The sequence below is a fragment of the Amphiprion ocellaris genome, chromosome 23 (assembly GCF_022539595.1).
Source record: "Amphiprion ocellaris isolate individual 3 ecotype Okinawa chromosome 23, ASM2253959v1, whole genome shotgun sequence".
NCBI classification, from domain to species: Eukaryota; Metazoa; Chordata; class Actinopteri; family Pomacentridae; genus Amphiprion; species Amphiprion ocellaris.
Window position 1 is genome coordinate 2,111,782 of NC_072788.1, and position 25,063 is coordinate 2,136,844.

General features: G+C 36.2%; 1 protein-coding gene across 1 annotated transcript; it reads right to left on the bottom strand.

The window, feature by feature from the left end:
• Positions 1–6,368: 6,368 nt before the first annotated feature.
• LOC111584488 (leucine-rich repeat-containing protein 72) lies at positions 6,369–25,054 on the bottom strand. The gene is made up of 5 exons (XM_055007512.1): positions 24,787–25,054; positions 21,440–21,668; positions 10,280–10,471; positions 10,116–10,193; positions 6,369–6,748 (listed from the first exon to the last, which is right to left on the bottom strand). Exons 2-5 carry the CDS (start codon positions 21,601–21,603, stop codon positions 6,562–6,564), a joined length of 621 nt encoding a protein of 206 aa, XP_054863487.1. The 5' UTR covers positions 21,604–21,668; positions 24,787–25,054; the 3' UTR covers positions 6,369–6,561.
• Between the last annotated feature and the right edge of the window lie 9 nt (positions 25,055–25,063).

A 25,063-nucleotide genomic window follows, 5' to 3' on the forward strand; every position in this document is an offset into this window, starting at 1 on the left:
TTTTTACAACATGTTCGAAAAATCGCATTTTCTTTCGACATAGTATAGTAAGGCGTTTTTTTTTGCGCCAAAATTCATGATGATTTTTTTTTCAAAGAAAACCTTTCTGGAGTGTTTTTCACGCCCTCCTTTACATTATTTCATCACATGGCAGGTTTTTACAACATGTTCGAAAAATCGCATTTTTTTTCGACATAGTATAGTAAGGCGTTTTTTTTGCGCCAAATTTCATGATGATTTTTTATTCAAAGAAAACCATTCTGGAGTGTTTTTCACGCCCTCCTTTGCATTATTTCATCATATGGCAGGTTTTTTGAACATGTTTGAAAAATCGCATTTTTTTTCGACATAGTATAGTAAGGCGTTTTTTTGGCGCCAAAATTCATGATGATTTTTTTTTCAAAGAAAACCTTTCTGGACTGTTTTTCACGCCCTCCTTTACATTATTTCATCATATGGCAGGTTTTTACAACCTGTTCGAAAAATCGCATTTTTTTTCGACATAGTATAGTAAGGCGTTTTTTTTGCGCCAAAATTCATGATGATTTTTTTTTCAAAGAAAACCTTTCTGGAGTGTTTCTCAGGCCCTCCTTTGCATTATTTCATCATATGGCACGTTTTTTGATTATATTTGAAAAATCGCATTTTTTTCGAGATAGTATAGTAAGGCGTTTTTTTTGCGCCAAAATTCATGATGATTTTTTTTTCAAAGAAAACGTTTCTGGAGTGTTTTTCACGCCCTCCTTTGCATTATTTCATCATATGGCAGGTTTTTACAACATGTTTGAAAAATCGCATTTTTTTTCGACATAGTATAGTAAGGCGTTTTTTTTGCGCCAAAATTCATGATGATTTTTTTTTCAAAGAAAACCTTTCTGGAGTGTTTTTCACGCCCTCCTTTGCATTATTTCATCATATGGCAGGTTTTTACAACATGTTCGAAAAATCGCATTTTTTTTCGACATAGTATAGTAAGGCGTTTTTTTGGCGCCAAAATTCATGATGATTTTTTTTTCAAAGAAAACCTTTCTGGAGTGTTTTTCACGCCCTCCTTTACATTATTTCATCATATGGCAGGTTTTTACAACATGTTCGAATAATCGCATTTTTTTTCGACATAGTATAGTAAGGCGTTTTTTTTGCGCCAAAATTCATGAAAAACGCCTTACTATACTATGTCGAAAAAAATGCGATTTTTCGAACATGTAAAAACCTGCCATATGATGAAATAATGCAAAGGAGGGCGTGAAAAACACTGCAGAAAGGTTTTCTTTGAAAAAAAAATCATGAATTTTGGCGCAAAAAAAACGCCTTACTATACTATGTCGAAAAAAATGCGATTTTTCAAATATAATCAAAAAACGTGCCATATGATGAAATAATGCAAAGGAGGGCCTGAGAAACACTCCAGAAAGGTTTTCTTTGAAAAAAAAATCATCATGAATTTTGGCGCAAAAAAAACGCCTTACTATACTATGTCGAAAAAAAATGCGATTTTTTAAACATGTTGTAAAAACCTGCCATGTGATGAAATAATGTAAAGGAGGGCGTGAAAAACACTCCAGAAAGGTTTTCTTTGAAAAAAAAATCATCATGAATTTTGGCGCAAAAAAAACGCCTTACTATACTATGTCGAAAAAAAATGCGATTTTTCAAACATGTTGTAAAAACCTGCCATATGATGAAATAATGTAAAGGAGGGCGTGAAGAACACTCCAGAAAGCTTTTCTTTGAAAAAAAAATCATCATAAATTTTGGCGCAAAAAAAACGCCTTACTATACTATGTCGAAAAAAATGCAATTTTTCGAACATGTTGTAAAAACGTGCCATATGATGAAATAATGCAAAGGAGGGCGTGAAAAACACTCCAGAAAGGTTTTCTTTGAAAAAAAAATCATCATGAATTTTGGCGCAAAAAAAACGCCTTACTATACTATGTCGAAAAAAAATGCGATTTTTCAAACATGTTGTAAAAACCTGCCATGTGATGAAATAATTTAAAGGAGGGCGTGAAAAACACTCCAGAAAGGTTTTCTTTGAAAAAAAATCATCATGAATTTTGGCGCAAAAAAAACGCCTTACTATACTATGTCGAAAAAAATGCGATTTTTCGAACATGTTGTAAAAACCTGCCATATGATGAAATAATGTAAAGGAGGGCGTGAAGAACACTCCAGAAAGGTTTTCTTTGAAAAAAAAATCATCATAAATTTTGGCGCAAAAAAAACGCCTTACTATACTATGTCTAAAAAAAATGCGATTTTTCAAACATGTTGTAAAAACCTGCCATGTGATGAAATAATGTAAAGGAGGGCGTGAAAAACACTCCAGAAAGGTTTTCTTTGAAAAAAAATCATCATGAATTTTGGCGCAAAAAAAACGCCTTACTATACTATGTCGAAAAAAAATGCGATTTTTCAAACATGTTCAAAAAACGTGCCATGTGATGAAATAATGCAAAGGAGGGCGTGAAAAACACTCCAGAAAGGTTTTCTTTGAAAAAAAAATCATCATGAATTTTAGCGCAAAAAAAACGCCTTACTATACTGTCGAAAAAAAATGCGATTTTTCGAACATGCTGTAAAAACCTGCCATATGATGAAATAATGTAAAGGAGGGCGTGAAAAACACTCCAGAAAGGTTTTCTTTGAAAAAAAATCATCATGAATTTTGGCGCAAAAAAAATGCCTTACTATACTATGTCGAAAAAAATGCGATTTTTCAAACATGTTCAAAAAACGTGCCATGTGATGAAATAATGCAAAGGAGGGCGTGAAAAACACTCCAGAAAGGTTTTCTTTGAAAAAAAAATCATCATGAATTTTGGCGCCACAAAAACGCCTTACTATACTATGTCGAAAAAAAATGCGATTTTTCGAACATGCTGTAAAAACCTGCCATATGATGAAATAATGTAAAGGAGGGCGTGAAGAACACTCCAGAAAGGTTTTCTTTGAAAAAAAATCATCATGAATTTTGGCGCCAAAAAAACACCTTACTATGTCGAAAAAAAATGCGATTTCTCGAACATGTTGTAAAAACCTGCCATATGATGAAATAATGTAAAGGAGGGCGTGAAGAACACTCCAGAAAGGTTTTCTTTGAAAAAAAAATCATCATGAATTTTGGCGCCAAAAAAAGCCTTACTATGTCGAAAAAAAATGCCGTTTTTCAAACATGTTGTAAAAACGTGCCATATGATGAAATAATGCAAAGGAGGGTGTGAAAAACACTCCAGAAAGGTTTTCTTTGAAAAAAAAATCATCATGAAATTTGGCGCCAAAAAAACGCCTTACTATACTATGTCGAAAAAAAATGCGATTTTTCAGACATGTTGTAAAAACGTGCCATATGATTAAATAATGCAAAGGAGGGTGTGAAAAAATCTCTAGAAAGGTTTTCTTTGAAAAAAAATCATCATGAATTTTGGCGCCAAAAAAGTCTTACTATACTATATCAAAAAGAAATGCGATTTTTCGAACAGGTTGTAAAAACCTGCCATATGATGAAATAATGTAAAGGAGGGCGTGAAAAACAGTCCAGAAAGGTTTTCTTTGAAAAAAAAATCATCATGAATTTTGGCGCCAAAAAAACGCCTTACTATACTATGTCGAAAAAAAATGCGATTTTTCAAACATGTCGTAAAAACCTGCCATATGATGAAATAATGTAAAGGAGGCCGTGAAAAACACTCCAGAAAGGTTTTCTTTGAAAAAAAAATCATCATGAATTTTGGCGCAAAAAAAAGCCTTACTATACTATGTCGAAAAAAAATTCGATTTTTGGAACATGTTGTAAAAACCTGCCATATGATGAAATAATGCAAAGGAGGGCGTGAAAAACACTCCAGAAAGGTTTTCTTTGAAAAAAAAATCACGAATTTTGGCGCCAAAAAAAACGCCTTACTATACTATGTCGAAAAAAAATGCGATTTTTCAAACATGTCGTAAAAACATGCCATATGATGAAATAATGTAAAGGAGGCCGTGAAAAACACTCCAGAAAGGTTTTCTTTGAAAAAAAAGTCATGAATTTTGGCGCAAAAAACGTCTTAGTAAACTATGTGCTTTATATGTTGACTTCAGAGTCAAACGCTTTTCAAAATTATTATGTCCAGATTCAATTCCCAAAAGACTCCACTTGTGGACGCATTGGGGCTGTTGATACAAATCTGGTCCTGGTCCTTCCACAAGTCTGCATGGATACGATTTCAAGGCAAAGTCAGGGGAAGTTTGTGATTTCTGAAGATGATATGGTTGCGTTGGCTTCATCACACTGTAGCCTTCAGCATGTTTACACCCGAGTTGGTTCTCTGCTGGAAAATGGTGGATTGCTCCCTTCAAGTTGGGGCTGAAGGAGTTCAAGGATCTTGAGGTCTTGTTCATGAGTTTGGCTAAAAAGGGGCAGGAGTTTGATTAGCGTATTGGCTCAACAGAAACATGGACTGTTGAAGATGTAATTTGCCAGTTGATCTATTGGTTGGGTAGTTACTGAAAGAATGAGATTGCGAGTACAAGAACCTGAATGAAGTTAGGGTAGGGTTATAGACTTACCCTAGAGATATCCACAGGGAGCTGGGAGTAGCACTGATGCCCTGTTGTGTTGTAAAAAGACAGCTAAGATGATTCGGGCAACTGTTCTAGATCATCTTCCTTTGCAGGTTTTCTGAGGTTTATTTCTCATCTGACCCTTAACCTGTATTTTACTTACAAATGAATCAGTGCAATATCAATATTTCTTGTATGTATTTTCTGGTCATGGAAAAATCTATGCAATATCATTGCTTTTTCAATATATAGGTATGTGCAGTGTTGCTCTTTTCCTCATCCAGAGGAATCTTTGCAATATGTGATTTTTTCCCATATATGGAAGAATCTGTACAACATTAAAAGCACTCCTGTCTGTCTTGTGTAGTTTTATTATTCTACTGTCCCCAATGTTACTTTGCTGCTGTAACACTGCACATTTTTCCACTGTGGGATTAATGAAGGACTATCTTATCTTGTATTGCCTGAAAATATTTCAAGATGCCCCAGAAGGAACTGACCTGATTTCACAAAAGTGGCAGAAAATACACAGTGCATGATTCAGGCCAACAAAAACAAACAAATGCAATATATTTCTTCAGAATAAGAATGTTACTTCAAATGGTGGAGAATGTTATCAAATGGCATTAAGCACTGACTTGTGTAGTTCAGCTTTATTTTTTCTTTGCGGTGTAGAAAGGAGGCATTTGAGGGAACAGTTTGTTCTCCCTTAACCCACTTCAGCACATGAACAAAGCCTCCATCTCTGAGAGAAAAGAAAGCCAAACAAAGAAACAGAAAACAGGGCCACTGTGACAGGAAGTGGAAAACCACCTTCGAGATGCAGCTACTGATTTTGTTGCTACACTTCGTATCACCCACTGAACTGTTTCCTTGCACATTCTATTACAACATGAAGCATTTTTTACATGCCATACTTAGACTTTTGTTGCGACATACCATACTAAGAAGCATTTTTACACCAAATTATACAATGCTTTTTTTCCCTCAAAATACGTTGAAACAGCAGTTTTATGTTTTATAGGTAGCATTATTTTGACCATATACTACAATATGACAGATTCTACAAAATTACGTGGTGACTTTTTTTTTTCTATTTACTATACTATGATAAAAAAAAGGTCAAAGTACAGTATGTTGTCCAAAACGTCATAAGAAGTTAGAATGTTGACCAAAACATCACCAAAAATGTGTTCGTATAGTATATGGTCCAAAATTTTATCAAAGACTTCATAGTCCATCCATCCATCCATTATCTATACACCGCTTAATCCTCACTAGGGTCATGGGGGGCTGGAGTCTATCCCAGCTGACTCAGGCGAAGGCAGGAGACACCCTAGACAGGTCACCAGTCTGTCACAGGGCTACATACAGAGACAAACAATCACTCTCACATTCACACCTACGGGCAATTTAGAATAATCAATTAACCTCAGCATATTTTTGGACTGTGGGAGGAAGCCAGAGTACCCGGAGAAAACCCACACATGCACAGGGAGAACATGCAAACTCCATGCAGAAAGATCCCGGGAAAGCCGGGACGCGAACCAGGGACCTTCCAGCTGCAAGGTGAAAGTGCTAACCACTACACCACTGTGCAGCCCAGACTTCATAGTATATTACCCAAAACTTCACCAAAAATGTCATACTATAGTAAGTCATCCAAAGCATCATAAAAGACGTCATAGGATGGTATGTCATCTAAAAAATGATAAAAACATCGTAGTATAGTATGTCGTTCAAAAAGTCACCAAGAACGTCATAGTTTAGTAAGTTGTCTGGCTGAATATCACAGAAAGGTCAGGAAAATAATGCACAACTCACCTGAAAGAGCTTTTTTCTTTAATAAAACGGTGCAGCTTCATAGAACACAGCGTTTGAAGTTCAATAGTTAACTACATGCTGTAGTTGACACGCAGACATGGAACACACAATAGACATCATAATATTAACAGTGTGACATAAAACGGGTAATTGTAAGGGAGCAGTTTAAAATTAGAATATACCCTATTGTCAAACGACGGTGTTTGACTTTTTTCCAATGTGTGCATGCTTCCTGGATGAATCATCCTTCCTTTTCCTGCTGCTGTGGCGGCTCTGTTGCAGCCGGTAGGTTTTTCTAGCCTGAACTCTCTCCTTCTCCAGGACCTCAGTGTCATCCAGGATCTCCAGGCCTGGAATCTGACTGATCACATACTGCCTGAGAAGGTAAACACACACAACAGCAACATTAATACCAACATGGATGAGAAGTTGTTTCAGCATTCAGGAAACACATGATGAAAATGATGTAGTGCAATCAGCAGTATGTCTTTCTGTTGCTGTTTGCTGTCACTGCAAATTCAATTCTGTTTTGTGTTAATGGATTGTATAACATTACAAACCAAATGGGTCATTAATTTTAAATGAGAAGACTTCATTTTAATGACTGTAGGAGATGTCTGGCATTCAAGAAGTTTTTTACGCAAAATTATACCTCGACTCTTCTTGTGTCAAAATACTTCTATACTTGCAAATAAATATGATTGATTTTTACAAACTTAAATATTTTGACGTCTTTCCACAACATAGTATAGTATGTCATTTTTTTTGTCAAAATACTTTACAACAGCGTTTCTAGATTTTACGTTGCACCATATCTGACAATAGAACTGATTTTTACAACAAACCATATATTGACATTTTTTTACGCCATACTATACTATGACTTCTTTTTACATCAAATTATACTAGGACTTTGTTTCATCAAAATTCTTTACGACAGTATTTTTACAAGTTACGTTGCACTATGTTATACATATCCAACAATTTGACAGATTTTTACAACATGCCATAGTTTTGTTTCTTACGACATACTATACTATGACTTTTTTAGGCTTCGGATGCCTGCAGGGAGACTTCCTGTAATGTTCTGCCTTCTGTTATTCAAGAAGTCATGCATGAACATTTGTGCTGCTAGCTTCTATGAGCTGCCAGCTATTTATTGTTTAACAGACAACATAGTGGCCTCTTCTTAATACCATGCATTCTTGTTCATCTGTTAACTAGTGGACACTTGATAGTACTGCTATCATTACACTTCCTCTGGAGAGTTTCTGAACACATCCACCTGGGAGGAGACCCAGAAGATGATGGATGGATAGAAAATCTGACTTTTTTTTTTTTTTTTTTTTTTTTTAACAAAATACTTTACGAGTGCAATTTGTTACCTTGTATTGTACCATTTTGACCCATATGTAACAATATGGCAGATTTTGGGGATTTTTTAACAGCAAATTTTTAGAAAGTGGTGAATGATTTGAAATAATATGCTAAATATTTGTATTTGGGAAAACATAAAATATACAATTCAGGTAAATTTCTTGACAAACTTTAATTTGTTAAAATTAAGAAATTGCAATCATATTTAAATAATTAACAATATATATTTCATGTTGTAATGTCAGAAACTAGAAACAGCTTGAACAATTCAGCTGAAGCTTAAAAAATTATCTGCAGGGTTTAATAATGTGCAAGAAATCACACATATTTGCCTGAAAAATTGTTAAAAACTGGATTTATTTCTCTTGACTGAAACATTAAAGTGTGCTGTGGTTTTACACATTGGATGCAGCAGCTATTAAGTTTTGTTGCACACTAGTTTTGCAAATAAAGCCTGAACACACAGGGTTTGAACTGTGTAGCAGGTATTAAACACGTCTGATTAGACGGTATTATTCTGTAAAGATAAACTAATGCACCTGCTGAAGTATTGTGGAAAGATAGTTGAAAACCTTTCATCTTTTGCAAATAAAACCAGACTTGGTTGATCATAAAGTGGAAGCAGTGCTGTGTGAGCTGGTTAAATGACATAAGACTCATTTAGACACAAAACAGCACATTTTTAATGTTTTTGCACCAATGAGCCAGATGACGGAGCCTTTGGTCAAGTAAAAATACAAACTTTGATGGCCACAAACTGCTGCAGAGCTCCACTGTTTATCATTAAATAATTTTTTTTTTTTTTTTTTTCAATTCAATTTTATTTATATAGCGCCAATTACAGTCAAATTGTCTCGAGACGCTTTACAGAACCCATATGCCTGCTGTACTCATGGACAAAAGTTTCCTTCACCGGCTCTGAGAGCTCAGGAGCAGGAAAAGACACAGACATATGAGCACTCTTTTAATGCATGTTACTTTTCTGTTTTTGAGTTAATGTATTTGCAGTGGTGCTTTAGCCTGCTCTGAAGCAGATGCTAAAGAGAGCAAGGCTTTTTTTTATTTCTAACATTATTATTATTATTATTAATATTATTATTTGTTGTTTTTTTTTTTAAGACAGTTTTGCTTTTTACAATGTACTTTTAAAAGACATATTACATCTTACACTGTGTCAATTAGTCATACTGAATTTTGGATTACAGTAAATGTACATACAATCTGATGGATATTATTCATAGTAGTCACTTTAACTGCTACTGTGGACACTAAACACAGACATTTCAAATACATTTTTGCTGCAATACAACTTCTTTTCCTTCTTATTGGATTTATATTGAAACGTCTCTCATTCTGTCTGCTCTATGGTTGTACATTCAGCTAAATGACAATAAAAGTTTATTTGTTTCAATATTTACTTCCTGTATAGATACACTACCGTTCAAAAGTTTGGGGTCATCCACACAATTTCACACTTTTATTCATTCATTCATTCACTGTTCTGCTTTATTTGTTGTTTGTGGGGGCTTTTGTCTTCTTTTTATCTGACTTTTGTTGTTTTGATCATAAAGTAAAATACTGTATCATTCAGTTCCAGATAGCTGTGACTAAATGTTGTGTTCCATTGTAATGTGGAAATGATAAACTGAGGCTGAACATTGATGAAGAAACTTCAGGTTGTTTATGATATTTTTACAAACGTTAACATTTTCAGAATGGATTTTTTTGCACTAAAAGAATGAAAAAAATTTGGAGTTGTGGTCATTTATTGTGTTGTGATTTTAGTGATCAAACTGGGCTGAATGTGGCACTAAATGAGCCTTTTAACACCATTAGCTAACACAATGTAGCATTAGAACACAGGAGTGATGGTTGCTGGAGATATTCCAGCTAGAATAGTCATTTACCACATTAACAATGTCAACACTGGATTTGTGATTCATCTAATGAAAAAAACCCAGTTTTTCTTTCAAAAATAAGGATATTTCTAAGTGACTCCAAACTTTTGAATGGTAGTGTAGATATTTTTGCACAGCTGTTTGTCTAATGTACAGAAAACATCTATCAGTCTTAAATGCATCAAGTTCTTCATTACTTTAAGTGTTTTATGTATTTATTTGGTTTTTTTTTATGGGAATTTGAAATTGCAGGATCTCAAAGCTAATATTTGTCTTATAACAGAAAAACATAGTAGAAACAGGTGATAAGAAGCAGGAATGTAGTCGATTTTAGCTACATCAACAGCTAGTTGCATTTTCTGAGTCTTTTGTCCCAACATAAAGGTCCAGATATGTAAAAGGTGTTAAACCAAAGCAGATTGAGTGTATTAATTGTTGCAGGGATAAAACGGTGAGAAGGATGCTCACCTGTAGTCTATATACTGGGTCAGACTTCCTCCGTTGAAGTAGCTCGGTGCTGCCTCGTTGTTCATCATACTGAGGATCCTGGAATCACACAAGACCAGATGGGAATTAGAATCACAGCTCTGACTCCAGCCTCTACATAAAAGAAAAACAAATTTGGTTCTCACTTGATGCTGGGGAACTTTCTGCGGACCTCCTCCACAAACACGGGGAGGTTGTTGATCTTGTTCTTGTTGATGCACAGCGTGGTGACGCTCGGCATGAAGGGGAACTTGACGTGGGACGTGTAGCGGTTGCAGTCCAGGATCAGAGTGCTGAGCTTCTCCAGACGCCCCAGCAGAGCCGGGTTCCAATAAGAACTGGATGAAGGAGAACAACACTGGAGAGGAGCTGCTGGGGCTTGTTAGTGAATGAGGAAGATTCACTTGGATTAGTGGAACATCCACCCGCTGATACTGAGTATTCTGCAGATTTACAACTTACTGGCTCTTTTCTATGCTTTATTATTGAATGAACATGTAGCACATTCATGGAAATATTAACAGATACTTACAGCCAATGTTCCCTGTAATTTTTCCTGAGTCTGAGCAAACACACAAACTCCCTGAGCGTTCCTTGGACCACTGTGAACAACATCAGACGTGTGCACTGTGGTCACACCAGCATCACATCCATTCAAGTTACATGGTTCATTAAAAGAACCAAATTACAGCATTTACATTTCTGTTAAAACACTTTGTCAACAGGAGCCAGTTGAAGGCTGCAGTGATTTTAGTGACACTACAATGTATAAGAGTGAAGTTATTGAATATTTGTCTCTCTTTACTGTTGCAGAGGTTTTGCAAATTGCAGACAGACCCTGTTCACTCCATAGACACCAATGTTATTCCTGTAGCTTGAAAGACAGCTACTTTTGATAAAACTGGGCTTGTAGCACATTGTCTGCCTTGCAACAATGGGAAAGAGGCACCGTTTATGTTTTGACAACCTATATCTAATGAGTTATTGATGCTGGAAGTCCCAATCTGTGAATATCTTTCCAACTTTACTGAACTTGGGGCCACTACCACCGAAGGAGTGATATATTTAATTTTGAAAAAAGCATTTAGCCATACTTAAAGCTTTAAGTGCTTTATTAACACGGAACTAAAAAAATTGTATTGTTTTATGATCACAGGTTCTGTCTGAAAAGAGGTGGCATCATTTTAAACAGTGAAATAAAACTAACAAAATGTAATGACCAACCAGTGAGCAATACTGGATTCTGCAAAAACATAAACAACTTTTTAAAAAAAAATCTAAATCTTATCTTAACACAGTTAATGTATTAACTTATTTTTGTGTGTATGCATGTATTTATTGATTTATTTAGTACTGTTAACATATCAGAGTTCTGAGTGAATTTTTCTTAAGATAGGCAAAGGCCATTTATTGATTACATATAGGCTCTTCAATGTTTATTAAAAACTAAAAAGCATTTTTAAAAAAAACAACTTAGGCATTTATTGAGTCACTAAAATACAGTAGAGTACAGACCACATCAGCATGATTATAAGCATCCTCTGGTAAATGAACAACCAGATACTGATGTCTCTCACCATATGGACTTCAGGAGATGATTAGATGATGATAAACTGTGACCTACTGGTTGGGTTCTCTCTGTTCTCATGTTTCTTACATGTTTGTCCCCTGACAGTTGGGTCCTAATGTTTTTTGAGCAACACACCATACTATGATGTTTTTACAATGATGGTTCTACTATGGAACCAGTTTGACATGTTCAGGTGTTCTTTGTGTGAAAACTCAGAGATTTCAGGTATCAGAAGGTGGTTTTCAACTTTCTTTGTTAACTTTCTGCTTCAACTTTAAACTACATTTCCTTCACTAAGCCAGCCCTCTGGACTTCCAGGAAGCTGTGTTCCTATTGGCTGTCCAGGTGGCTGCTTGGTGTTATCAGGAACACCTGAGCAGCTCAGTGTCTTCCTGCTTTATGTGGCTGCAGACAAACATTTCCTCTGTTTCTCTTCACCACTGAACCGGGTTTGGCTCCATTGCTTTAGGTTGTTCTTTAGGCGTTGGCTTGCAGCTTCCAGCAGTAAAATAGGCTTTAATGTGTTTCTTGGTGTGTTTTAGGGCTTTGTACTGGATAGTTGTCTTGGTAAATGAGGTTCTTTAGCCACAGTTAACACATGGTGCTAATGTGTGCAGTGATTAGTGGATTTGGTGCAGCTGAGTTGTGTCTTTATCTTGGTTGTAGTGAGTCTTTAGAGGTTTCTGGTCAGACACATTCTGTATTCTTGTTTGAGAACCAGCGTTGGTTGTCCAGAAGGTAAGAGTTCCTGTCCTGATTCTCTGTTCTCAGAGGTTCTCTGGTAGGCTGCAGGAGACTTTAGCATTTGGGTTGTGCTAGTTTGGTTTTTGTATGGTTTCATTTGGACGACTATCTTGAGGCCCCTCCATGTGGTTTAGTGAGGTTTTCTGCAACAGTTCTACAAAGCAACCTGCAGCAGAAGAGACTCTGAGAGTTTTTAGGAAGTTCTGGAGACCAGACTTTAGAGCAGCAGAAACATTTGTCAGCAGTTTGAGCAGGAGAAGGTGAGCTTCAGAGTAGAAATGAGAAGGAAACCTTCTTGACCCGTGTGGTGAGGTCCTGTACCAAGAGTTTGAGCAGGTTGTGAAGAGTCTGTAGTTCTTTGGTCTGAAAGCACAAGAAGAGTCGACTCATTAAAGGAGAAAACAGGAGATATTGTTGGTTCTTCTGTCGCTCTGCAGTTTCCAGTTTCCTTAGACTGAATATCAAGTTTATATATTAAATGATTTCCCATGTGAGCCCAAGAAGACTTAATAAATTACACAATAAACTCCCTCCATCCCCTGAACACAACATATTTTATTACCATGTTAAATCTTTTTTTTAAAATATGTTTTTGAGTTTTAATCATAGTTTTTTCTCTTTGCTTGTTTAGTTTTGTCATCTGTGTAAAAGGTGCTAAACAAATAAAGTTGAATTGATAAACTGAATAATTGACTAACTCATGATTGTGACAACAGAAGTATTTTCATTGTGATTTAAGGGTTTATTTCATTTTTAAGGTTGGGGTTAAAATCTTGACAGAAAAAGAAGATTAAAGAAATAAACTACATAACAAAAGCAATTAAATCAAAGGAAAAAAAATTAATACAATAAAACTTTTGGAAAGTTTTATTATTAAAAGATTTAAGAAATTTAAGATGTAATTTTCGAATTAAACATTTAATTTTTAAAGTAAATGTTTTGTCTTTTTAAAGGTTTAATAATCTAATTAAATATTTCGCTTTTTTTTTAAATGTTTAACATTCTTCTTGTTTAATTGTATTTTTTAAATGTTTAATTATGGAAAATATTTTATCTGTAATTTTTAATATTTGTATTTTAAAAATTTTGTTTAATTTCATACTTACATGTATTGTATCTTGTTGAATTATCTAATTCAATATTTTGTCTGTTTAGTATCATTTAATTGTATTTAATGTTTAACTCTATTAAACAGACAAAACATTTAAAAAAATGCAAAACATTTAATTAGATTAATAAACCTTTAAAAAGACAAAACATTTAATTAAAAAATTAAATGTTTAATTTGAAAATTACATCTTAAAGACAATAAAACTTCAAATAGGAATTAAACAGAAAATACAATGAAGCATTTAAAAAGAAAATTAAACATTAAAAGGTGGTAAAACATTTAAAAAGAAAAACCTTAAAGATTTAATCGAAACATTAAATATTGGGAAAGGAAAAAAAACGCAAACAAGCCGATAAAACATTTGAAAAAACAATTAAACATTAAAAAGACAAAACATTTGGAAATCAAATCAGACATTAGATAAAAGGTGAGAATGGAGCAAAACTAAACGTTTAAGAAGAATCAAACTAAAGACAAAACATTTGAAAAGACACCAGTTAGACTTTAGAAGATCAAATTAAACAGAAGAGACATAAAATGATCAAAAGGAGCAAAAACACATAAAGGTATTAAAGCGTTTTCTAGTCTGAAACGAAAACATCAAGTTGTTTGTTCAAACATTTCCTCTTTCTATGTTCTTGGTTTGATTGTGGACATATTTACTAAGAACTCATTTCAGAAAACTGCTTTCCAGATAAAGTCTACTAGTAGTTGAAGGCATTGATCAAACTAATGTTACCTTCTGATCTCCACAAACTTTACTGTTCATTGAAGAGAATCAAAGTTTGTTGAGGATTTCTAAAAAACCCACAGGTGAAGGTCTGAGAAGAACTCAGATGGATGGTCTAAATGTGAAATCAAGACTCATGGTCACAAGTTTTAAGGCTTCTGTTAACCACAAAGTTCAAACTAACAGAGAAGTACTGAGAAACTTTTAGAATTTCAGTCCTCAGACTGTCCGAAGGTTCAAACTAACAGAGAAGTACTGAGAAACTTTGAAAACTTCAGTCCTCAGACTGTCTGAAGGTTCAAACTAACAGAGAACTACTCAGGAACTTAGAAGATATCAGTCCTCAGACTGTCTGAAGGTTCAAACTAACAGAGAACTACTCAGGAACTTAGGAGATATCAGTCCTTGGACTGTCTGAAAGTTCAATCTAACAGAGAACTACTGTGGGACTTAGAAAATTTCAGCCCTCAGACTGTGTGAAAGCTCAGGTCCTGAGGACTCGGGAGGTGTGGAGGCTTTGGAAAGTCTTGGAACTGAGGGTTCAACCCTCCAGCACAAAGGCTGAAGCCCAACCTCCTGAGAAAAACGGTCGAGTCGAGACTCAAGTTAAAAAAAAACTCGGAAACGACAAAAAATAGATGATAAATGCGCAAAAAAAAGAAGAATTAGTATCTGAGCGAGTAGCTCAGGAGGATAAGAGGAGAGACTACAGAGCGGAGGGTCGCAGGTTCAAGACCCACCACTGGCACTTTTCTTTCTTTGTCTTTGTCAGGATTTTGATGAAAATTTAAGAAGTGTCTGGTCTTGAACCAGCGACCTGCAGCTCCATAGACAAATCCTTAACTCACTGAGCTACAGATCAGATACAAAGAAATAAATTCGTCGTCCCTTTGACATCGTAGTTGCTGACATCACCACATGGGTGGAGCCAAGGCGGAGTCTGGGTGGAGTCAGGGCGGAGAGTAGGCGGGGAGGTGGGTGGCGGCCTCCCCCCTCTACTCCCCCACCTCCCACCACCACCCACCACACCTTCCCCCGCCCCACGAGTTCTTCGAGTCTCCACGAGTTCTTCGAGTCTCCACGAGTTCTTCGAGTCTCGACAGGTTTTCCCGAGTTTCTTGAGTTTCCACGAGGTCGGAGGCAGAACAAGTTGTCATGAAGAGGTGTTGAAGTCGGCCAGGATGGACTGACTTTTTACAGCGACTAGAAGGAAGACCACTAGAAGAGCAGGTCTTAAACCACCATCCATAAAATCCATGGAGTCGCTCCAGAGAAATGAAAGAAGGTCAACTTTTATCAACCTCCATCCACATGTTCAACTTGATATCTTTACTTTGACATCACACTTTATTATCATTTATTAGGACTTCCATGGAATCCACCAGCAGATTTACTTTTTGTTGACAAACCTTATTCTTGTCGTCGTGGGACTGCAGTATTTAAAACTGTTCCTTCTATTTGACCTCATGTTTATTAGTTTTAGTGGAGAAAGTTATTTTAATTGTCCATCAGTCTCTTAAAAACCAAATAATAAATTGGATTAGTCAAGAGGTTTAAATTTCTTACTTCGTCATATTTTAAATGACAAAAAATATAAAAATAAAGTGTCTTGAGACAATTTGACCTGTAATTGGTGTTATATAAATAAAATTGAATTCAAATTGTATGAATCTTGTAATGTTGGAGTAATTCAGCCATATATGTTGGAAAACACATTTTCTTTGTCCATTAATCTGTTGATTGTTTTCTCCACTAATTCATTTCTTGTTTTGGTTTATAAAATGTTAAACCCAAATATATTCAGTTTACTGTCATAAAAACCAAAAAGATTTACATTCATGATGCAGGAATCAGGCAGTTTTTCACTTTTTATCTTAGTTTAGTCAGAAAGATAGTTGATAATGTGTGAATTGTTGCAGCTTGTGAGCCGTAGAAGGTTTTAATCTTTGGGGCTGAGTGTCAAAAAACATTTAGAAACCAACATCAACAAAACACTCAACAAAGATTTGAACATCATTAAAGGGAAATCCAACTTTTGCATGACAATGTCTAATTAAAGGACATTTATTTCCAACGTAAATGTGTGATATTCATCCTCTGGAGCTTCCTCTTCACATCGTCTTCCACCTGGACTGGTTTGGTCGGGAGCATATGCAACAAACATTTGAAAAACTGCACTTTAACATCAATGAATGACACTGAAGTTTAACCTCTACATAAATGAGACTGAGTCTGGATGTGCTGCTCTGTCATTAACTCCTAAGTTTAGGGAAAGTTAAAACAAAAGAGGACAGTTCAGATCAGACTTGAGAATGAGCTTATTCTGAACAAACATCTCAGACTTTCTGAGCTTCAGCACCTCTAGCAAGATATTTTAACAACAAGCAACTCAAGAGATCCAGAAGTTGGAGAGAGTTAGCTTTAGCTGAGCCAAAGAACATGTGGGACGCTAACCTAGCAAACATTTCAGACTTTCCCCTGTGAATTCTGAGAAATAATTTCCTATTTAATGACAAAGCTACACATCTTAACTCAGTCTCATTAAAACAGACTCTAATTCAGTGTCATCCATCCATATTAAAGTGCAGTTACCCAAAATGTTTGTTGCATGAGCTCCAACAGAACCTGTCCAGGTAGAAGGCCACTTTGACAAACAGGAAGTGGAAGATTCCAAGCAGATTTATAGAAGGGGGAACCGGACTGTACTAAGTGTGGTCCAGTATAGAGGGGTGTTTTGTGGGTTTTTAAGGCTGATAATGATTATTAGTGAGACATTTGGAGTAGATATTCATTTGCAGTAAATGAAAGTATTTAAAATCTTGGAGTTAAACTTAGAAGAACACAAACTCTAAGAGAAAACTTTGTTGATACGTTTTTGTTTTGTTTACAGATGTTAAGTTAAAGGAGTTTTATTCGTGACGTAAAACCAATCAAATCACTCCAGAAGACAGAGCGACCACAGGTAGATAAAGGTTCAGAGCCAAAATAGCGCCATTTTTAAATTTATTACCATAAATCAGTAAAAAATAAAATGCTGATAATCAGTAAATCAGTTATCCAAAGTTGTTTAAATCAATCCAACTGGACTTTAAGAAGGTTCCTTGAAGACGTTTCACCTCTCATCCAAGAGGCTTCTTCAGTTCTGGTGGTGGTTGATGTTGCCTCAGCTTATAACCTCTGTGAGGTGTGGTCAGTGTTATTCACATTCCAACGACCATTGCCAAGGCCAGTCAGCCCACAATTACTACAATTCTACAATGTATGTCTCTTTCCTTTGACTTGTTATTTATACAATATACTATACTACTATGTTTGTTTCCTCCTCCTCTGTTGTTTTCTGGATTGTACTCAGCTGCATGCCTTCGTCCACCCGGCCTCCGTTGACTCGTCCCGCCTGCCGTCTCTGGAGCTGAAGCTGGATTGGAACAGACCAAAGTACAGTCCAATCACGATGCCAGCTGCCTCTCAAAAGGCTCCTTCATCTGGCAGGTGGCAGCACTTCTTCTGAGGGGAAGCTGAGCTGGTCCAGCAGAACTTTGGAGATGTGTTCCAGTGGTTGGTGGATGTGTGGGGAGATAGAGAGGGACCTTTGAATTGTTCACAAAGGAAAACAGGGAACCCATTGGTAGTTTTAGTTTAGGGTGCTACTGCGGTGTGTTTTTGGGTTTTAAGAGGTGAACAGGAAGAGTTTTTTTTTTGTATTGATTATCTTTTACTTTGTTCCTGGTTGGAATGCCCATCAATGTCAACGTGAAGTTCACTTTTAGTTCTGTTTATTTATTTTTATTTTACTAACACCCATTTGTTTTTAACCCCCTCACATGTTGTGTTGTTGTAAACTTAATCTTTCAAATAAATTATCGTCTAACCCTCTGGAAACCAGCGTTTGGACTGTTTTTGTGTTGCTCCTCACCTGACAGCTGTGGAATAAAGGCTATACTGTGACGTTTTTAGAGCCACATGCTATACTATGATGTTTGTTGGGCGACACACTATACTATAGGCTTTTTTAATTGACATATTACTGTGACTTTTTTTTGTTTTAGTTTTTTTTTTTTTTTAGCAACATATAAGAATTCGAACAGTTTTAAAAGTTACTATACTTTTACTTGTGCAATGACATTATTATTCTATGGCATTTTTTAGATGACATATTATACTCTGATGTTTTCTTGAATTACATACTATTTTGACAATATACTGCACTATGACATTTTTTGAACCACATATCATACATGACAATTTTAGGCAACATCCTATCATTTTGCGCTTTTTGAACCACATAATAATCTATGTTTTGTTTTTTTTCTTGCCAACATGCTGTACTATGAACTACAGGCCATACTATGTTATTCTTGAGTAAAACATACTATACTTTGACGTTTTCTGAACTACATCCTATACTATGGCGTTATACACAGAGTGCTTTGGTTACATGTTGATTTATAATCTAGATTTTTTTCTGTTTTGTTTTTTGACAGGATTACCACAGACCTGACCATGAACACCGTCGACACCCACCTCAGGGAGACGCTGCCTAAGATCTCAAGGCTGATTGGTCGTGGTCTTTCTGGCACGTACTCTTCCAAGATGAGCCGGGAAGTTTAACACTGATGGAATGACACCAGGTCTAAGCCGACAAACTTCCAATTCCTCCTCAACCCATAGTCTCTGGGAAACCTACATGGAGTAAGAAAAGTAGACAGAGAAGTAATTAAGTCTGTACACAACATATTAAAAAGAAATCATGCTAATAAATTAAGTACAAAGAACCGAATTCGCCAATATACTGGAGACCAGAGCTATTTAATTTGATAAGTATAACCTTGTTTAGTAACATTTCAATTATTTGAGAGCAGTCCTAAAGAACTGCCTGTAATCCTGCTGCTGATACTGGCACTGCTACTACAACTTGTAATACTATTACAAATACTGATACTACTTCTACGACTCTAACAGCTGTTTATACTACTACTGCTGCTTGTACTTTTAGTATTACTACTACTGCTTGTACTACTATACTACAGTTACTATTAATCGTTGGTATTTGGTTGTCAAGCTGCTAGCTCACCTTAGCGTTTTGCTAGTGGCTAACTAGTTAGCTCTCATAGACTGGAAGCTCTCAACAAGATTTCATAATGAAAAAAGAGCCAAAAACTATTCTTACCTATGAAAAGTCATTCCAAGTTTCCTTGTCTCAATCGTACGACGTAGTGTGTAATTGTATGCAGCACAGTGAGCCGGCATACTTGCTGTTTCCGTTTTCACGCCGTCTACATCAACGGAATGCACTGAAACTTTGCCCCAACTAGCTTAGCCTCGCTGTAGCCGCAGCTCAAAGGGGCGTGTCCTATCTACTCATTCATATCTATGACAACAACGGTGGCTGCACATAAGGACGCCTGACGTTGATTAGCTGCGTAAATACCATTATATACAGTCTATGGTAAATACGTATGTGAATCGCATCATTGGCTGCAGCAGCCAGTCACCGGTCACTCACTGACTCACATTGAAAAATAGCACAGAATGAATTGTTACGTGTTTATTTTATTTACAATTTAGGTTGGATTTTTTTTTTTGCGCAGTGCAGATTTTCTGTGCGCGGAGACCGTGTCAGCAGTGCGCAATTGCGTACGCGCGCAGCTTAGAGGGAACAGTGCTTACAGTTGTTGGTACAAATTTAAATCTTGGCCAATGAAAAATGAAATGATCACAAATCTTGAGAATATCTACAACAGGCCGTGATTTTGTCTGTTTTACTGCACTTTAACACACTTAATTCAACAGATAAACCAACATTTACACTTCAGACAAGTGTAAAAACTTAGATTATCTGGTGACTTTCTCAAGATTACGGCATTTCATGCATGTATTTAATATTGTATTATGTATTGATAAAGTGACAATAAATTGCACAGTTAACCTAAGAAGCAGTATTTTTAGTTTTTGCTTGTCGGTATTTTTATTTCAACAATAGCTCAAAATAAAACGGAGGTTTATGGTGCATCTATTCAATATTGCAAAGAATTTTAACTTTTTAGATTTTGGTTTCTAATGTTCCTCATCCATCTTGACTGACCAGACAAACTATCCAGCTGCTTTCTTTGGAAAAGCTTGGTCAAAGTTAGCAACCAGCTGGTGAACATTTAGCTGCTATAGAGCTACATACCACTGGTGGAGACTAAAACTGAGCAAAAAGCAGAGTGAATACTGCATCTCATTCAACAGATAATCACAAACTCCACACCAAAAAGAAGAACATGAAACTATTGATAGTAGAAACGTTATTCTAAGAACTTCAGCCTCTTCTCACACACCTAACTGTCCTGCTTTACAGAGGAATGACCAGATTCCAAACATCAGCTGATCCTCATCAGGAAGCCGACCTAGTTTTCGTTGGAGCTAATCAGCCGCTCAGTAAATCTCCAAACTGGCACATTTATAAATTAAGAAAGTTATATTTAGAGATCTTAAAGAAATGAACTGATGCTTTTAAAATGACACCCAACATGTTGATTATTTGACATTTTTAAATGCAGCAGAATAATCTGAAAACACATTTTCACCTCTTAAAGGTGCTAAAATCTTGGTTAACTCTTGTGTCGTCCTGCAGGTCAAAACTGACACGGTTTAAAGTTTGAAAATGTGGAGAAAATTTTTTTTTACATTTTTGAGAAATTTTTGAACTTTTTTTGTGAATGTTCTTAAAGAAAATATTAGAAGTTTTACTGATATATATATATATGTAATCACTTTAGATATTTTTAGGATTTTTTTGGAAGATTTTTACTAATTTTTTGAAAATATTTAGGGGAATTTTTTTACTGAATTTTTGGATTATTTTCAGACAAGGAAACAATATTTTTGGTGCCTGTAAATGAGGACAACAGGAGGGTTACAGTTGTCTGAAAACAAAGCATGATCCAAATTGGCCTCAAGTTGTTCCTGGAAACAAAACATAAGCTACAATAAGCTCTTTAGCTGCTAAATCCTCCACTATGGTTGCTACTGTTGTGTTTTTACTGCTTTGGATTTATCGGAGCATTTTACTTTGAAAACATTAATCAGTGCAGCTTCGATTTTCGTTAGATTTTAAACATTTTAGGACAGTTAGTTGTTGGACCTTTAACTTGGTACATAAAGGATACTCATCCAGCAGGTTGTAACTCAGGTCCAGCACCTCCAGAGTGTCCGTCTGGGTTAGTATGGTCTCATAAGGGATCTCCGTCAGGCCCTGGTAGGCGAAGGAAAGCCACTGATAACTGGAGGCGTGGCTCGGTTGACTCAGCTGCCCTGAGGTTTGATGATCCATGACCCAAACTGTAAACTCTTGTGTTCGTCTCCACTTCAGTCAGATGATTAAGCCATGATCAGGCCCTGAATAAACGACAAAAACAACACAGAGGACAGAATGAAAGAGCCTGGAAGCGACGTTTTCACCCAAATCCCGTCAGATAATAAGGAGATCGACAAATGACACACCTTATTCTGCATTTTATAAATACTATCACAAAATCTGGCTCGTTGTTGACATTTTTCCAGATGAATACAAATCTTGACATATGTGCCTATACTCTATTGCAGATAAATGGAGTAAAACACAAAGTTTACTTACATAAGTGGATCAGTTATGTAAGTAAAAACAGTGAAAGGTCTATAAAGTGGCACTCTAAAGCCTGGCTTGGTTCCACAAAGCTCTTTACAGTGTGTTTCTTGTTCACTCATTCACACACAGCCTCAGGTTGTAGGTCAAGAAAAACCAAGTTAGTCATCTAGTGCTTTTTCCATTCTTTCTTTAACCATTAAAATAAATCTAATTCCCATTATGCATGAAGTCATACCTGGAATATTCACTTCTTAAATCGAATACATCAACATTTTGGTGTAAAAACGCTTTCTTTCCAAGAGAGAAATAAAATAAGTCTGGCTGTGATACACCCAACTCGACCTCTACACTCTTAGTTTGTAACTCGTCTTTAAAACACTAATTTCTGTACATTTAACCAATGAGGTCCAGCATGTGATTCAGTGGATCAAATTTTCTGCTCATCTTCTGACCTCACTTTTATTAAGAAGGCAAATATTTAACAAAATGTGTAACTATTCTGACAGAAACTATAAAATAAATCTAGCTATTTGGTACATTTAATAACATGGGTGCTACATAGCTCACCAGTGATTTGGCTCTTTTATAATGCCGTTTGAACCCTAAACTTTACATTTCTGCCACTATATAACACAATATAAAATCACCACATCAAAATGTAGTGACACACCCTCCATCAGTAACCTTAGGCCATCATGCATTTCAGATTGATCACTCCGTCAGATGAAGAGCCAGTGGAGTAAACAGATTATTAACCACATTACTCACCGAGGAATTAAATAACACGGATTAAATCAAGAAAATCTAATGTTCTGCTGGGAAACCTTTAATTCCTCCAACTGAACTGTACGGAAATGATAAACTTACCAGAAGAATGTTTAGTTTAGTAACAGTTTAAGTGAGAAGTAGGATAATTTAGTCCTAAACTTCTATGCAATCAGACCTATTTTTGCAAAAGTTTTCTTGCAATCAGTCGCCCCCTGGTGGCCATTAGAAGGAATGCTGGTTTAACCCTTTGATGCACAACATGGGTCAAAAATGATGCATATTCAATGGAATATGGGTATGTTTTGGCCCATGTTGTGCATCAAAGGGTCAAGGTACTTCAACATTGGCTTCACTTTTCAGATCCGGAGGTAACATCGATATTTTAGGTCCAGCCCAATAGGTCAGAGTTATTTTGGAGGTACAGAAGGGACCCTACACAACAAAAGGCCGGTGGTTTTAATGGTGTTAAGTACAAAGTTAGATGTATGGCACACTGCTACTGTTGAATGAAGTCATCTCACAAATACTAAAGGCTAGGCGCTAATGTTAGCTACTAACTAACATGGTTTTCTAGCCAATTAAGAGTTCTTGTTAAGTATAAAAGCCATTTGATATTTCCCATATCGATGTAAATTTTCAGAATGCAGCCCAAAACTTGTGACTACTAACAAATGCTTGGCATGATAGATTCTCCATCATTCATAGTTGTGGAATTGTGTAAAGACTGCAGTATAAGTAACTGTTAAGTGGTGCTGCTCTGTTTCACCACCATTAAGACCTTGAGTCATTGGTGACCTGGTAGTTTTTTTTCCATCAGTTAGAACTGAAGAAGCCTCTTGAACCAGAGGTGACAAGTCATGAAGAACCTAAAAGAGAAGTTCAGTTTCCTTCTGCTGAAGCTGCTACCATGATGTGGATGACTGACAGTCTACAGAGACAAAACACAACCACATTTGAGATGTGTCCTTCAATAACTAACAACATTAATTCACATTAACAGCTTTTCCTGTCCTGTTCCACCAGCAATTTGCATCTTAGTTTGCTTATTTTTCTTACATGTTATATGTGCAAGCTTGAATTTCCTCAAATGGGTGAATGAAGTATCAAACAAGTATCTCTAACATTGTGGTGTTCACGGCCTCAAATGTGGTACAGATGATCTGAAGACAGAATTAATTATGAATATCTGGAGCATAAATATGTGGCACTATTAAACCCAAGTAGTATCTGAAATACACTACCGTTCAAAAGTTTGGGGTCACTTAGAAATGTCCTAATTTTTGAAAGAAAAGCAGTGTTTTTTCAATGAAAATAAGATTAAATGAATGATAAATCCAGTGTAGACATTGTTAATGTGGTAAATGACTATTCTAGCTGGAAACAGCTGATTTTTAATGGAATATCTCTATAGGGGTACAGAGGAACATTTCCAGCAACCATCACTCTTGTGTTCTAATGCTACATTGTGTTAGCTAATGGTGCTGAAAGGCTAATTGATGATTAGAAAACCCTTGTGCAGTTATGTTAGCACATGAATAAAAGCAGGAGTTTTGGGTGACCCCAACCTTTTGAACGTCTAACCCTAACCCTGATCTGGTGAGTTTTCTATGTGGGAAAGTCCACATGGCGGGTTTTTCAGTGGACAATCCAAGCACTGCTATGCAAAACAAATCACATTTCATAGACAGAGTAGAGTGATGCTGACCAGATGCTAGAGTTAGCTGGAGATAAGAACCACTAAACCAATAATGGAACCATTGGAACCATTTATTGTGGATTGAATGCAGACGCGAAAACCGCATCTTCAATTTCTACCAATGAGATGCTCAAGAACATGAGTGAGTGATGCTTTGTAGTCAGTGTGTTTTGAATAAAAACGATTCTTTTCATTCAAGGCCAATTATCTGTCCAAATGCGGGTCACACCTTAAAGGAGTTCCCTCCTGACTCTTCACTGATGCTCTAAATGCACAGGGCATAAGTTTTTTTCAAATATCTACAGCAGAAATCAATCATAAACTCAGTAAATACTCAGAAAAACTAACTTTGTGAAGCATAATATCAAAGATAAGTCTGGATACATCACAAACATGCATATTAGTTCAGTTAAAACGTGACTCACCAAGACGAAGAGGAATCTGCTGTATGTTTGTGCTGCATACCAAGCTCTGAGGACTGCTTACTGCTCCTGTAAAAGGCTCTCTTTCATACCCGGCTGTAGATCACATGATGGGGATAATCACATTGCTGCTTAAGCTTTTGGTTTGCAGGACCCACTGGCCCCCATCTGAGTATCACAGACAAATCTAAGGATAAAAACAACAGTAGGGGCTTTCTGAAGAGATGCCAACAATATATCTAGTCTGACAGCTGGTATTTCACTGATAGACGCTGGAATA

What these genes read in the sequence shown, in the direction of transcription:
- LOC111584488 (XM_055007512.1), bottom strand. Translation starts at nt 21,603, where the DNA reads ATGGATCATCAAACCTCAGGGCAGCTGAGTCAACCGAGCCACGCCTCC. An exon ending in AGTTACAACCTGCTGGATGA is followed by an intron (nt 10,472 to 21,439) that starts GTATCCTTTATG and finishes TCCTTCATCCAG; the next exon opens with TTCTTATTGGAACCCGGCTC. An exon ending in AGAAAGTTCCCCAGCATCAA is followed by an intron (nt 10,194 to 10,279) that starts GTGAGAACCAAA and finishes GTGTGATTCCAG; the next exon opens with GATCCTCAGTATGATGAACA.